Genomic DNA, 14963 nt, shown 5'->3' with positions numbered 1-14963 from the left:
ATATTTTCTTCCTTTTCACTGGTACTTCTCTACTGATTTAATTCAGCTCAACTCTCCTTCAAAATGAGTAAAGGATGCATCTAAGAACACAATGGGATTTTACAGAAACCTTTAGAAAACTGGAGGACCCCAGGAGACAACGTTAGAAGAAGATAGAAAAAAATCACCCATTTCCAGAATTTGTTCTTTTTAGCCATTCCTCTCTATGACTGCACTCATCTCCTTTTTGGTATTTTTCTGGAATCTCAACTAGCTTATGTTCTGTTAATAACTATGGCTTTTATTTTGTTAACAAACAGCTAAAACATTGGGGGTGTGTCTGCAGGATTTAGGTCCTTGGCAAAACAGCCTAAGTCAACAGCAAAACCCCAGGGTCCTGGCAATCAGAATGGCGCCCTCAGGAACCGTGCTGTGAACTGCAAGAGCTTTGGGAATTTCGGGCTGCCCTCACGAAAGCAGAGCTGAAGAGCTAAAGAGAATTTATCCTTCTTAGTAGTCCCATAATAAAAGCCTCTCTGATTAAATCTTCCCTGGATTAACACATTTATACCGTACAATCTGGCTGAGATGCTTCAGGTACTTTTAAATTCTTAAATAGCACAGTGCTGTAAGTATGTGCTGTTAAGTATGAAAGTATGAAAATGCCCATTAAGAAAAACTTTGAAAACAGCAAAAGGGTCTGTGTACACTCTTTCCAATGCCGAGTCATTAAAGGTCGGACGAGGTAACCTGAAAAAATGTTGTAAGCAGTTTCACAAATGATGTGCGAACATTTGACTTCAAGGGGGGTATGTGTGTGTCTTTAAAAGAAACATCAAATACCTCAGCAGAGTCAGGCAAGTATTACTTGTTGTCAGTGGCCCTAAGAACAGACTTGCTTAGGCAATAACTAAACTTCTAGTTGCCTCTGAAAAACCAACATCCTTCTCAGTAACAATGAATCTGGTGTTGAAAAGACTGGAGGGAAAATATATATCAGCCCAAGACTAAAGCCCGAAAACCCTAAAAGAAGAATGAGAGATGCTACAGTGAAAGAAGCTGAAACTGTCAATTCCAAGGAACAATTTTAATTAAAAAGCTTTGGGTGAAAATCATCTTTTGTAGAAAACAAATATTTTGAGATATCTGTTTGAAGGACTTTATTTTAGGTACAAATTTAAGTAGATAATCTGTCTTATACCATAGTCATTTATCATTCTTTAAAGGACCATTTCCATAATTTGCTATACATATATGATATATAAAATATATATGAATAAATATATTTTATATTATGGAAGGTTATAAAATCTATCCAGAATGTCTCTGTACGCTGTGAAGATGTTTCTGTAACTAGTATTTAACATAATAGATTCTCTTTCATCACAACATGGTATGAAAGAGGGAAAACATTTTCAAAAGTAAGCTATCTAGAGTTGTAGGACCAGCTTCTGATATAACATCTAAGGCAGCAGCTTTCAGAATGTAGTTTTACTGCTTTTGATGAGCCAGACTTATCTCAACATCCCGCAAAGAAGCTGCTGTCCATTGGGTAACAAGTCACAATAGATGCATATTGTTCAATCTGAGTCTCACTTTTGTTAAAAAGTAAAAAGCAAAGTCAAAGAAAAAACTCCCAGGCTGCGCTGGCAAGTGGCAACGCTAGAGGGAGTTGTGAGCACACATTCCTCTACAACTGATCCCTGATACCCTTTTCCAACTGCTCCTAACTTGGGTTAACCAAGGAGGGAAACTCTACTGTAAATGGTCCTAGAATTACTTGCTATCAAAACCCACTACCCTCTGCACTTGACTAGTTCCCAAAACAAGTCATCACTGAAACCAGCCAGGGCACAGGGTGACTGTAAAAATAGCCACAGACGATCCCCCTCCCTCTATGTACACACTTAACCTTCTCCCACATTTACCCGAGGCTTAGCTATTTGATTTCGTTTGGTCAACGGGACATCAATGAAGAAATCTGAGGCAAGCAGAGACCTGGAAAGTGCTCTGGCTGCTTTGGGATATCCTGTATCCACCATCATATGAAGCCCATGCTAGCCCACCGGGTGCTGAAAGGCACATGGCCAAGTCATATCTGTTTCCCAGCTGACACTGAGCCAACTACCAGGCATATGAGTGAGGCTACACTGGACCTCATGCCCCCACTGAGCCAGCCCAGAGCAAAAGAACTGCTCAATGGACTCACAGAATGATTTACACCCCTGCCTTTCGGGGAAGTTTGTTATTCAGCAAAAACTGATACGTCCAGTAATCCTACAGTCCGTATAACCCACCTGAGCAATGATCTTGATGGAAAACCATGATGTTGATGGCCAGATGGAAAGAACTTTCCACCTACAGAAACCTAACCCATGCCACAAGGACAAGGTCCCACTCAAATGTCATATCTTTCATGAAACCTTTTGTGATTTCTAGCCCTCAACTAAGCATGCCTCCAACTTAGCATGACCTCATGTTCAGTTATTCTGCTTGATCAATATTCTCGTGATGTATCTACACCAGAAGGCTCTCCCAAGTAGAGACTGACATCTCTGTCATTCTTGTGTTTAATGTCAGCAAAAAAAAAAAAAACCAAAACTGTTCAACTCAATTAAAAATTGATCATTTAAAAAAGATAAACCTTTCAGCTTTTCTGTATGTTTGAAAGCTTTCACAATGAAATGCAGGGGGGGATGGAATAAACTTATTTTTCACTTACTGACCGAATACTACAATGTAAACACTATGGCCTCAGAGAATATGTTTTGTTCACCACTCGATTCCCAGCACTTAGAATAGTACCTGGCCCACGGGAGCTACTCTACAAATAGTTGTAAAATGAACAAAGAAGGGATTAAAAGGAAAAGAGCATTCAAGAAAACTCAGAGGAAAATCAAACGTGCACCATTAGATGAACTTCTGCTTCAAAGTGTTCATTTGGCTCCAAAGCGGGAGACAGAACTGATCAAAAGAGATGCTGTGTCAAAGCCCCACACGCCCCCTGGTCATGGACTGCTGGGTGCGAGTGCGCTCTGTGGAGCCCAGCACACACCCCAACACCATGTGTGGCCACCAGGTGAGGTGCAGGGTCACCAAGGGTCAATCTGCTGTTCCCAGTTCTGTTTATGCCAAAAGTATTTGTAATTCTACTTAATTAAATACTATGTGAACGGACAAAATAAATTTAAAAAGAAAGAATTCCCTGTTTCTACAAGAACTAGGTTGAACGCTTTGCAAAGTGAGTTGTTTAAAAACTGCTGTTGAGGGGGCTTCCCTGGTGGCACAGTGGTTAAGAATCCGCCTGCCAATGCAGGGGAGACGGGTTCGAGCCCTGGTCCGGGAAGATGCCACACGCCACGGAGCAACTAAGCCCGTGCGCCGCAACTACTGAGCCTGTGCTCTAGAGGCCGTGAGCCACAACTACTGAAGCCAGTGCTCCTAGAGTCCGTGCTCTGCAACAAGAGAAGCCACTGCAATGAGAAACCCGCTCACGGCAACAAAGAGTAGCCCCCGCTCTCAACAACTAGAGAAAGCATGTGCGTAGCAACAAAGACCCAACGCAGCCAAAAATAAATAAATAAATAAACTTATTTAAAAAAACAAAAACAAAAAACCTGTCGAATTAAGTAGAAGAGACAACTCTTAAGAACTAGAAAAAGGCTCACCTGGAAGGATCAGATTGCTTCGCAAGGATCTTTAAATCTATTCCTCTTGAAAAAGACTGAGAATGGAAATCATAGACACTGGAATATGGGTGTGTTTCACGGAAGAATGACCGCAGCAAACTCAGGGGACCAAACACAAAGCAAAGGCCTTGGCCTCACATCAAAAGTGTGGATAAGGAATATACATTAATAGGTTGTAAATTAAGATAAAAAAGTGAAAGGTATGTTTGTATAATTTTTAACTGACATTTTTATTGAGCAGTTTCTGGTCCTGATTGCCAGGAGTAGAATGTCTGCTTCCTGATCAAAGGGAGAGGGTTTACAATTCAAATATTGTCATTCAAAGAGCCACTGACCTTCGGAAGGGTGGGAATCCACAGAGCAGTATGTACGTGATCACGCCAGCCGCCCAAATGTCCACCTTCAGGCCATAGCTGGGGAAACAAAGTGGGTGGTAGGAGAGAAACAGTGATACTACTCCTAGGAACCCTGCACATTACTGGAGTACTTGCCTTTGTTTGTTAGGGAAAAAAGGCCTTTCGGTACCAAGCTGCTTATTTCATGTAGAGGAATGAATTACCCCTTGGACAAAAGGTGTCTGCTCTTCTCCCAACCTCACCACCATCTTGGGGACTCCGAGACTGGCCTTGGGACAGAAGTCCAGGCCTAGGGCTCTTGGAACTAGAAGCACAAAACTCAAGCTCCTGGGATCAAAATCATGGTGCAGGTAACAGTCCCTCCTGCCCTCCACATTCCCAAGAGGCATGTGAATACACAGCAGCAGGAGCAGCAAAATATACCCTTTCCCAAAGTTAAAGCACTAACCCAAACCCCCAGGAGGCATACCCGGTTTCAGCAATGATTTCTGGGGCCACGTAAGTCGGTGTGCCACAGACTGTGTATAAAGGGCCTTCTACCACAGTGGCCAGCCCGAAGTCTCCCAGTTTCAAAGACTTGGTCCCATCAGGATATTCACACACCTGGAACAGAAACCAGCCAATAATCAGAAGTCTTTTTTTTTTTTCTTTCTCAGTGATTGCAAGGGGGGGCCTTTGGAATTAGGCAGAAAGGACACAGATACATTTACTAACAAATCAAAAGAAATCTCTCCTTGTGATATTAACGCCATGGTTTATCTTTGTTGCTTCTTAAAGCTCTAATTTTTCTTTCTAGAGATTTTGCATGTGATTTTGATTGTGCAAAATAGGAAAAAGACAATATTTCTACCTTTGCAAAACTTCCTTACCTAGGAGTATAATGAACACGTCTGCATGCTGAGGGGTGTAGGTGGCTGCTTACCTGGTTGGCTCGAGAGCCCTCTAAGACTTCTGTTGTGTGTTTCCTGAGCGCTGGAGGGGAGGGGGGATGTAAGAGCCTCAGAAATGTTTATGAAGTGTCCACTGAAGCGCTAGGTGCTCTCCAACTTGCATGTTTAGTTTAGAAAATAAAATTAGGACTTGTTCTCTAGACAATGATGAATATAAATATTACATAGGGGAGAACCCTGGAAATTTAGAAAGAAAATGACTTTGGGGATCAGACAGCCTGAGCTTGCATAACCAACCACTCCACCCATTTTCTGGTGATGTGACCTCTGAAAGTCTCTCACTCGCCCTGGGCAGGATTCTTCATCTGTGAAATGGGAGGACACAGGTCCTTGGCTCACGGGGTTGGTGTGAGGATGAAATGAGATGAAGTACAGATCAGGACTTAATGAATGTTCCTTCCTTTCCTAGAAGGACTGGCTGATTAGATCAGGTAAATCATCATCTTGGAAAAGGTTTAACAATGCTGGTGAACATGTAACAACTTTTCTAGAAAGCACTGCAACCATACGTAAATTTCTTAATATCCTTCATAACCTTCGATCCTGTAAATCTACTTCTAAGAACCTGCTCTAAGGCAACAGAGATGGACCGAAAGGTTATGTACAAGAATGCCAATCTCAGGATTCATCTCTGTTTTTAAAAACTGGAAGCAACATAAATGGCCAACAGGGTGATGACTTAATAAATCATGGTAAATCCCTACAATGAAATATTATACAGTCACTAATAAGCACATTTCAAGTAAATATTAATCATGGGAAATATTTACTACATTACATAAAATTTTTAAAATATTCAAAATTATATATATACTGTAACACCCCAAAATGTTAAGTTTATCTCTAGGTGGTAGCATTACAGGTTACTTTAATTTTTTTCTTTATACTTTTCAGTAGTTTCCAAAATGTTTACAATGAACATGTGCTGGTTCCATAATTCAGAAAAAAATAATTTTATATATAAGCAAACTTTCCTTATGGGATAAAAGTCCAGAAGTTATATTTTAAATGGATGGTTTTAGAAGCAAATGAGTGTGTGTGAGAACATAACTGAGATTTGACTGTGGGATCTTTAACAAGCTGTCCATTTGCCTCTTGGACGTCCATTCGGAAAACACTCAATTTCAGAGGATAACTACAAAAACCTAACCTGTACTCATGTCATATCTTTCCTCTACTTTTACATTTTAAACATGTTTTGTTTGTGTTTCCTTGTATTCTACCATGAACTGAACCAGATTTTCATCTAAACCACTTTAGCAAATTATGTTTTTTCAAGATAAGCATGTTTACAAATCATCCATTAGTCTGATACTTAATGAGGGGGGTGATTTATAAACTCCTCAATAAAAAGACATCAAGAACCTCTGACCTCCCTCATACCAATGACCCCACCATCTTAATAGGCATGTTTTAAGGATGACACTGAAATACCTTCCTCGCCTGTGATGTTCTCAGCAGTTTAAGAGGAGTATTTTTCACCTTAGTATTTTAATAACTGCTTCCATGTTGATGTATTAAATACCCATGCCCAGCATGCATCTTTATGACTTACGAGTTTCACAGGACTAATGATGAGGATTTGGAGTCCCTCACAGATATTTATCATTCTGAGTCAGCCCACAACTCAGCAGAAACATATTCAAAGCTACTAATGATTCAGCCTAAAGCAACAGAAACCAGGTTCTTAGTCATGCTTAGTCTTAGGACGACTTTCCATCCATTATGTTTAATATAAACATTAACAAGAACATCTGAATTACAGTTAGAATTTATGATGCATTTACTGAAACCCAGACTTTAGAAATTCCCTGAGTAATTGCAGTGATAAGAACATTATAACCAACATTATAATTCTAAATGTTTCTATCATGAGAGTAAAAAAAAATAGTTTTGTTAATGTCATTTTGTTTTTACAACTTTAAAATACACTCACTAGGTACATTTTTTTTAAAAGTGTTTATTTTAGACATTCAATTTAGGGATGCCTAGGGGTATTTAAGTGTCGTCAGATACTCAGAAGTCCCAGAAGTCCCGTTTTTCACATCCCCTATAAGGAATTCAGAGTCAGATGCAGGAGTATAAATAGAAAGGGACTGAACAGTCTATAATCGTTGAGTTATGTTTGGGCAAGTGGTACTCCTTGGCTAAACATCAAAAGGGAAGTGTCATAAGGGGCAGACAAGCCTGAAATAATAATATTTTATCTGATTCATCTCTCCCCAATGCTAGACACAAAGGCAAATATGTGGAAGAGAATGTAAGTAAATTTCAAATCTTAGCTGGAGATTCTCTTCAAAGCAGGAAAAAAAAATATTTATATATATATATATACATCTATAAATCTACACATACACACACACACACACACACACACACATTTATGACATTGCTGGGACTTCCCTGGTGGTGCAGTGGTTAAGAATCCGCCTGCCAACGGAGGGGACACGGGTTCAATCCCTGGTCCGGGAAGATCCCACATGCAGCAGAGCAGCTAAGCCCACGCGCCACAACTAATGAGCCTGTGCTCTAGAGCCCACGAGCACAACTACTGAGGCCGTGTGTCACAACTACTGAAGCCCGCGTGCCTGGAGCCCGTGCTCCGCAGCAAGAGAAGCCACCGCAATGAGAAGCCCGCGCACTGCAACGAAGAGTAGCCCCACTCGCCCCAACTAGAGAGAGCCCACGTGCAGCAACGAAGACCCAATGCAGCCAAAATTTTTTTTTAAAAAATTCATGACATTGCTTTAAGAAACTGACACGGACACACACACATGGCTTTAAGAGACAGGTTTTTTTTGTTGTTGTTGTTTTTGTTTGTTTGTTTGTTTTTGTGGTATGCGGGCCTCCCTCTGCCGCGGCCTCTCCCGTTGCGGAGCACAGGCTCCGGACGCGCAGGCTCAGCGGCCATGGCTCACGGGCCCAGCCGCTCCGCGGCATGTGGGATCCTCCCAGACCGGGGCGCGAACCCAGTTCCCCTGCATCGGCAGGCGGACGCGCAACCGCTGCGCCACCAGGGAAGCCCTAAGAGACTGGTTTTAAGAAAGAGGTGGCTAAATGCACAGGGACTCCAAAAGCCTTCTGTTCTGGCAGAGAGTTCAGTTCTCCCCAGTAATGCTCATCCTCGCAGGACTTGGGAGATTCCAATATTTTCCTAAATGCTGTCTCACTGCACTTAGTCACCTCGCTGGACAATTAGGAAGAGAACTTCTGCTCCAATTTACAGATGAGGAAACTGAGGCTCGGAAAACTCAAGTTACGAGCAGGCAGCCAAGGGGGGCTCCAAACAAGACCACTGCCGTCCTCTGCACCCTCCTGCGTCTAAAAGCCTGCACGGCCTGCAGACTCTCGGTGAGATCTGAACCACCACCACTGTGAAAACTCCAGCCCTGCGGTGCTCAAAGGGCCCACCACAAGCTGAGAGACGCTGTCAAAAGTTGCTCTCAGAATGCAAAACTGAGATATGTGAGAAATGCAGATCCCACATACAAAGTGAATGCCGCAAGCTCTCTAAATAAAATGTCAGCATCATGATTTAGCAGAACTTCAAATATGAGAAACCAACCCTCTTCTCTCCCCTGCCCCCAGAACTCCTGGAAACGTGGAATTTATCACTGGTCTCTCATAGTTAACTCTGACAGGGCACCGCCAGGCTGTAACTCACGGCATTAATGGCCACCCCTGTGCTCCCTGACACGGTGACCCATACATCTCTGCCGGCAGGGGTTTAAATTATGACACTGCTGCCAGAGGAGGGGATGCAAATCAGATGTCTGAATGCTCTGGGGTTTAAAGACCCAATTCTCTTTTAGAGTAGCAAGAGGTTGGCAGCCCCTCTGCGTACTTCCTTTCAGTGCCTCGATGGCACTTTTTCACGCCAACCTGCTGACTCTGTCTAGGATCAGCCGAGGGGTCCAGTTAGGTTTCCAATGGCAGGCACATATTCTACTTAGATCTGCGCAGCTAAGGGTCTCCGAAGCCTGACCCCACGGCCCTTTCATGTCACACATTAGCCTCAGCCCGACATCAGTTTCATCATCTCCCTTCTCTGCCCTTTGGGCAGCACAGCGGGGTTGGAGCAGGTCTCGGGGCGGGGCAGACACTCATCCAGGTGGGGCAGGTGAGGCAGATGAGGCGCTCGATTCCAGTCTCCTGCCTACAGTCTGAGACTCATCCTAACGGGGACTGATGTCTCCAACTGCTATCTTCCCTTGATGCGTAACAGCAGAAGAGGACGAGGGGCAGGGTTCTGAGGTTCTGCATACAGTAAGGAACTGTGAGCGGAAAAGAGGGGAAACGGGGTGAGAACGGAATCAGTGGGCTGGGAAACGGGCACTCTCGGGTTTACAGACAGGGAAGCTCACTCACCCCTCCTCCACCCTCCTCGCTGGCTGGGCCCCCGAAGTCAGAGCCAGGCGGCGTGGGCACCGCGGTACCCACTGGTCCTCGGGCCCTGCGGCCCCGTGCTCTCCGAGAACGTCAATCACAGCGGCCACTGCGGTGACGTGGGCTGTGGAGAGCAGGGGCGTCCTCGTGAACACCTCGACACTGTGCCTGGCTCCGCGGGGGGAAGCCTCGTCCCCTCTGCTTGTGGAGCCCCCGGCCGAGCTCCGTCCGTGGGGGAGGGGCGGGGCCAGCCCAGGCCGCAGCCTCACGGTGGAGGCGCAGCCCGTCGAGAGGAGGGAACCCCACGCCCTCGCGTCCACCCAGCGGCCTGCCTTACCGCTGCCTCCGTTCCTCCTTAGAGTTCACATAACACATCTTGCTTTACAGAGCAGGGGTGCTTACTTTCCTAATAGGGACAAACAGAAATGAAACATATTCCCTCAAGGCAGGAGACAGTAAGAAGAAAAACCTCACATACTTTTAAGCGGACACTCGGAAATTATCAAATGGTATTACCCAAAAGGCGAAACGGATACCCTGGATTAGCAGAAAGCCCCAGGACGGCCCCAAAGCCTAGTCCATTCAGTTGTTATTTGCATGCTGGGCGTATGAGGCAGGCTGTGGAGACTTGTGTTTGAGGGCCAGCTGCTTGTGACCTAGGTGACCGTGGTGGTCAGTCACCAGCCGTCTACCCATGTCCACTGTGCTTCCTCGGCCCTGGGGATATAAAGTAACTGAAACACAGACCTTGCCCCATTAGTGCTTACGACCTAGAGAAGACAACAGACAAGTAAACAATAAAATCACTGCACCACGGCAAGTGCAGCAAAAACCAGGGGTGGCCATGCCTGACTCTGCCCAGGCAGCCTGGGGTGATATCAAGAAGACATGCCTTGCTCAGTATCTCACAAGATGAACGTGTTTGCCACGTTGCTGGGGGAGAGGATGCTGCAAACAGAGACCAGTGTGGACACCAACAATGAGGTAAAATGCTGCTGAGCAAGTCAAGTCTTCACCAGCTCCTGGACCCGGGGAAGCCTGTGTTTGGATGCACACGCTATGGGACACTCAGCTAGGCTCCTGCCAAGCGGTAACGATGATGGTGGTGGATGCTCAGCCCTGAAAGGTGGAAACAGAGACGCCGAGAGTCCTGGGTGCGTTTGGGGGATGTGTGTGTGCAGAACTCCCAAATCGCCTTCTCTGAAACTTCTCTACGACGTAGACACGAGGACTGCCCCCATTAGCGATGTTTGGTTTGAAGGCCACCATGAGGTGAGTTAAATATGGCTTGAAGGTGAGTGCCATGCTGGCCAGATGGGTAGGGAAGAGAGTAACAGGAGAAGAGGCTGGAAAGGTAAATTGGAACCAGATTATGAAGCTGCGTGCATATTAGAATAAGACTTTCACCTGTAGAACAACGGGACAAATGAGACTTTTAAACAAGAAAAGTTAGCGTCTCTGGGTCTCAATTTCCGTATCTGTAGAGCTGAAATGAATGGACTAGATCATTTCCAAAGTTCCGTCCTGCACAGAAACGAATGCTCGTGGTCTACTGCTGTCTCCTACAAGCCTCTAATTCTGTTTCTGTCTCCAATTTATTCTTCAGAATTTTTTGCCTCATAATTTTCCTGCTCACCTTTCTTCAGTTAGCACCATCCATCAAATCGTAAATGAAAATATGTTTTCTAATGTCTGGTAAACAGTAAATGCAGAAGTGCAGATCAATTCAAGAAATCCATTAACATTTTATGGTCACTGACTTGAGTCAGGCTGATTTTCTAGATTTAAATTCTCTCAGCCCCGTATCTGCAGGGTTGGTATAGACTTTAAAATGTCATAGTCTGCATATGATTGTTTGCATGCAATTACTGTCACTTTAAAGGGAGAGAGGCCTGAGTTGGAATTGAAAAGGCAGAGATGACGTACCAAGAGGTTCTCTGGCTTGATGTCTCTGTGCACAATGCTGAGGGCGTGGAGGTACCTGAGGGCGTTGGCCAGGTTGTACACCATGGCACTGCCATCTCTCTCAGTGTACTTGGTTGAAGAAGTAATTGCATCAAAGAGATCTCCACCCTAAAGGACACATAAAAGAACATATCAAAACATCGACAGTGGGGACTTCCCTGGTGGCACAGTGGTTCAGACTCTGCGCTCTCAATGCAGGAGGCCAAGGTTCGACCCCTGGTCCGGGAACTAGATCCCACATGCATGCCGCAACTAAGAGTTTGCATGCCACAACTAAGGCGCCTGCGTGCCGCAACTAAGGAGCCCATCTGCCATAACTAAGACCCAATGCAACCAAATAAATAAATAAATAAATATTTTTTTAAAAAACAACAAAACATCAACAGTGGCAGTCCTATGAAGGTAACAAAGAAAGCTCATCAGCCTGGAGTAGATGAAAAAAATGACACAAGTGCCACTAAAATTGATGATTATAAATAATGAAAGTTTCAAGGTAGCAAAACACTTTTCCAATTAGGTCCTTCAAGAATATTGTTAAGTCTTGGGATTTGTCATCAATGAATTCTCTTGAAATCTCTCCATCCTCTTACTTTGACCAATTCCATCACCAGGAAAAGCTCAGTAGCTGTTTCCATCTCCTCAACCAGCATGATGATATTTGGATGTTTCACTCTGCGCAGTATCGACACTTCATTCTCAATCAGATGCTCCTGTCAAAAAGGGTTTAGAGAGGTAGATCAGAAATTACAGAACCCTCTGCTCTATCCCTGTGTTCTGGAGGACAACACAGGCTGCAGATCTGACACTGAAGGAACCGAGACAAACCACACCCCAGCCCAGCTGGTGTCCCTAGGGACAGGACAAGTCAGCGTGACACCTCATTGTAACTAACAGAAAGACATTCTTCAATACATCCCTCGAGGACTTCCCTGGTGGCGCAGTGGTTAGGAAACCACCTGCCAATGCAGGGGACACGGGTTTAAGCCCTGGTCCGGGAAGATCCCACATGCCACGGAGCAACCAAGCCCATGCACCACAACTCCTGAGCCCACCTGCCACAACTACTGAGCCTGCGTGCCATAACTACTGAAGCTCACGCGCCTAGAGCCCGTGCTCTGCAACAAGAGAAGCCACCGCAATGAGAAGCCCATGCACTGCAAAGAAGAGTAGCTCCCGCTCACCGCAACTAGAGAAAGCCTGCACACAGCAACAAAGACCCAACACAGCCAAAACTAAAATAAATAAATAAATTTATTTTAAACAAAAATACATCCCTCAAAAGGCTCGGCATGCTATCTGGCACATAAAACACACTCCTTCCTGTCTCTTCTTTATTTCTAACACCTTAAGAGGTTGTGATGCTATGAAAGCTGTGTACGCCACACTGTGCTTTGCAGTTCAGCTGGAATCACTTTTCCCTTTCAGTATACACTCAGAAATAAAGACTAGGCATATAGGCTTCCCTGGTGGCGCAGTGGTTGAGAGTCCGCCTGCCGATGCAGGGGACACGGATTCGTGCCCCGGTCCGGGAGGATCCCACATGCCGCGGAGCGGCTGGGCCCGTGAGCCATGGCCGCTGAGCCTGCGCGTCCGGAGCCTGTGCTCCGCAACGGGAGAGGCCACAGCGGTGGGAGGCCCGTGTAGCGCAAAAAAAAAAAAAAAAAAAAAAAAAGACTAGGCATATAAGGAAATTTGGTATGCTTATGGGATACAACTTCTAGCATTACAAACATTTTTAGTTTTTAAACTATTACCAATATGAATTTGAATTTCATGTTGAAATTCATAAAAAAGAAACTTTCTTCTTCTATGATTGGGTATGAAATCATTCACCAGATGGATGTTCCTTATCATCCATCAGAAATGATTTCAGAATGTATTTCAGAAATCAGGAAACATATAGTACCATGGGGACCACTATTCTCATTTTAACTCTAATCACTTCTCTGAAAATACCACCTGATTATCAGTCCTGGTGAGTAACGCAGTTAGGATCAGCACCGTAGCAAAACATTTACTCACGGCATTATTATTGTCAATACACCAACCCATGAATCATGAACAACGATTGGTCTCTTTTATTATGAGACATTAAAATCTCTCAACAATGTCATATTTGTTAATCCTCATTAACTGTAATAATGAATTGTTTAGAATTTAGGAAATGCTCTGTAAAAATTGCTAATTGCCCTATTACACACTCTAGATTTTCAAATATAGCTTTTATAAAATTTACCTTATAAGAGCTATCATTTGCTACCTAAATATTCAATACACATATATGCATATATTCATATTATATGTTCGTGTGTGTGTGTGTGCGGGGGTGTGTGTGTGCTTCCCTCTTACTGCCCCTTTTGCCTCCTTTGCTCTCATGAATGTCAACTAAATTTAGTGTTCTGCGGCAACAGTAAGATAATTATCTTATCTCTAGTTCAGGATACCATTTATGGTTCCTCTCATTTTCATGCATCCATGTATACATGTATTTTCACTCAAAGCCATCTCAAATACTTTTCGACAATAGGTGGAAGTATGAATTGTAACAGATGAATAACCAACATTCAGAGAAAATCTGTTGCTGGCTCCTGCTTATGGTGGGCGGTGTTTCTCGAGCATTGAATGCACTGTGTTTGTCCAAGTAGTCACTCGGTAAATGTTGGAAAATGACAGTGCAAATGCTGAACCAACATGGTTCAGGGGAAGGAAAAGAACCAACGTGATCTAGGAATCCAGCCACTATTTGTCAGTCGCTGTGCAAGGTACTTGTGTAACGTCTTAACGCTTATCCTTAGAACAGTCCTTGGAGGGGGGCTGCACACCTAGGGTCCTGACATCCCAGTCTACATTTTTTGTACTGCACAGTATCACCTTTCAAAGGGGGAAGCTTTAGTCAAAGTTGTAAATTTTCAAAATGATAGCTGCAAAGCTGAAACTATTTAATTCCTTGAAAAGATAGGAACTAGAGGTAGTTTCACACCAGCTTGGGAGTCACACCAGGCTTTGTACAGGAAGAGAATCTATGCCCATTAATGAGCAGGGCTGGAAAGACTTAGACTGGCTTTGGAGTCAGCAGACAGGGAAGAACAGTGGTTCTCAGAACCTAGCCAACCACAGCTGGGAGGCCACAGGGCCCCCTACCTGGTTCCAGTCCCACAGGGCAGCAGCACTAGGCAGGAACAGAGCCCTGGTCCCTCCCAAGGGAAGCAGCTGTACAGCCAACTCCTCGTGGCCACAGAGACAAAGGAAAGATGCAGCAAACCCGCCACATTTGTACACCTGTTTAGAAGCCTTTGGCTCATCTGTGCCAACCATGTCCTTAATCACAGTAACAAGCAGAGGTGGATGTACCTTTGTGAACATGTAAAGGCAACCAAATGAGTTTATTTCACTCTGTGTGAAGCCAAGACGACATGGTAGTAAAATGGGTGTTTGATTTTTTTTTTTTTTTTTGCGGTACGCGGGCCCCTCACTGCTGTGGCCTCTCCCGCTGCGGCTCTGGACGTGCAGGCTCAGCGGCCACGGCTCACGGGCCCAGCCGCTCCGCGGCATGCGGGATCTTCCCGGACCGGGGCGCGAACCCGCATCCCCTGCATCGGCAGGCGGACTCTCAACCACTGCGCCACCAGGGAAGCCCA

At 44.6% G+C, this 14963-nt stretch overlaps 1 protein-coding gene across 12 annotated transcripts in view; it reads right to left on the bottom strand.

Moving 5' to 3' along the window:
- The window catches only part of DCLK2 (doublecortin like kinase 2), a 160091-nt gene that overhangs the window by 11940 nt on the left and 133188 nt on the right, over positions 1 to 14963 (bottom strand). For 11 of the 12 annotated variants that reach the window (XR_008617780.1, XR_008617781.1, XR_008617782.1 and 8 more), the window contains 4 exons: positions 11916 to 12035; positions 11287 to 11433; positions 4494 to 4627; positions 4004 to 4081 (listed from right to left, as the gene is read on the bottom strand). Coding sequence is in view for 7 of the 12 variants with exons in the window: in XM_007113979.4 (XP_007114041.2) it covers positions 4004 to 4081; positions 4494 to 4627; positions 11287 to 11433; positions 11916 to 12035 (479 nt within the window). In the remaining 5 variants the exon portion in view is untranslated. Of the gene's footprint in view, positions 1 to 4003; positions 4082 to 4493; positions 4628 to 11286; positions 11434 to 11673; positions 11750 to 11915; positions 12036 to 14963 lie in introns of those variants that run through there. The other variant, XM_055085918.1, reaches the window with a different exon arrangement.

This window comes from Physeter macrocephalus, chromosome 7 (assembly GCF_002837175.3).
Source record: "Physeter macrocephalus isolate SW-GA chromosome 7, ASM283717v5, whole genome shotgun sequence".
Lineage (NCBI taxonomy): Eukaryota > Metazoa > Chordata > Mammalia > Artiodactyla > Physeteridae > Physeter > Physeter macrocephalus.
Note: the sequence above shows the minus strand (reverse complement) of the source record. Positions and strands in the feature narration are given on the sequence as shown.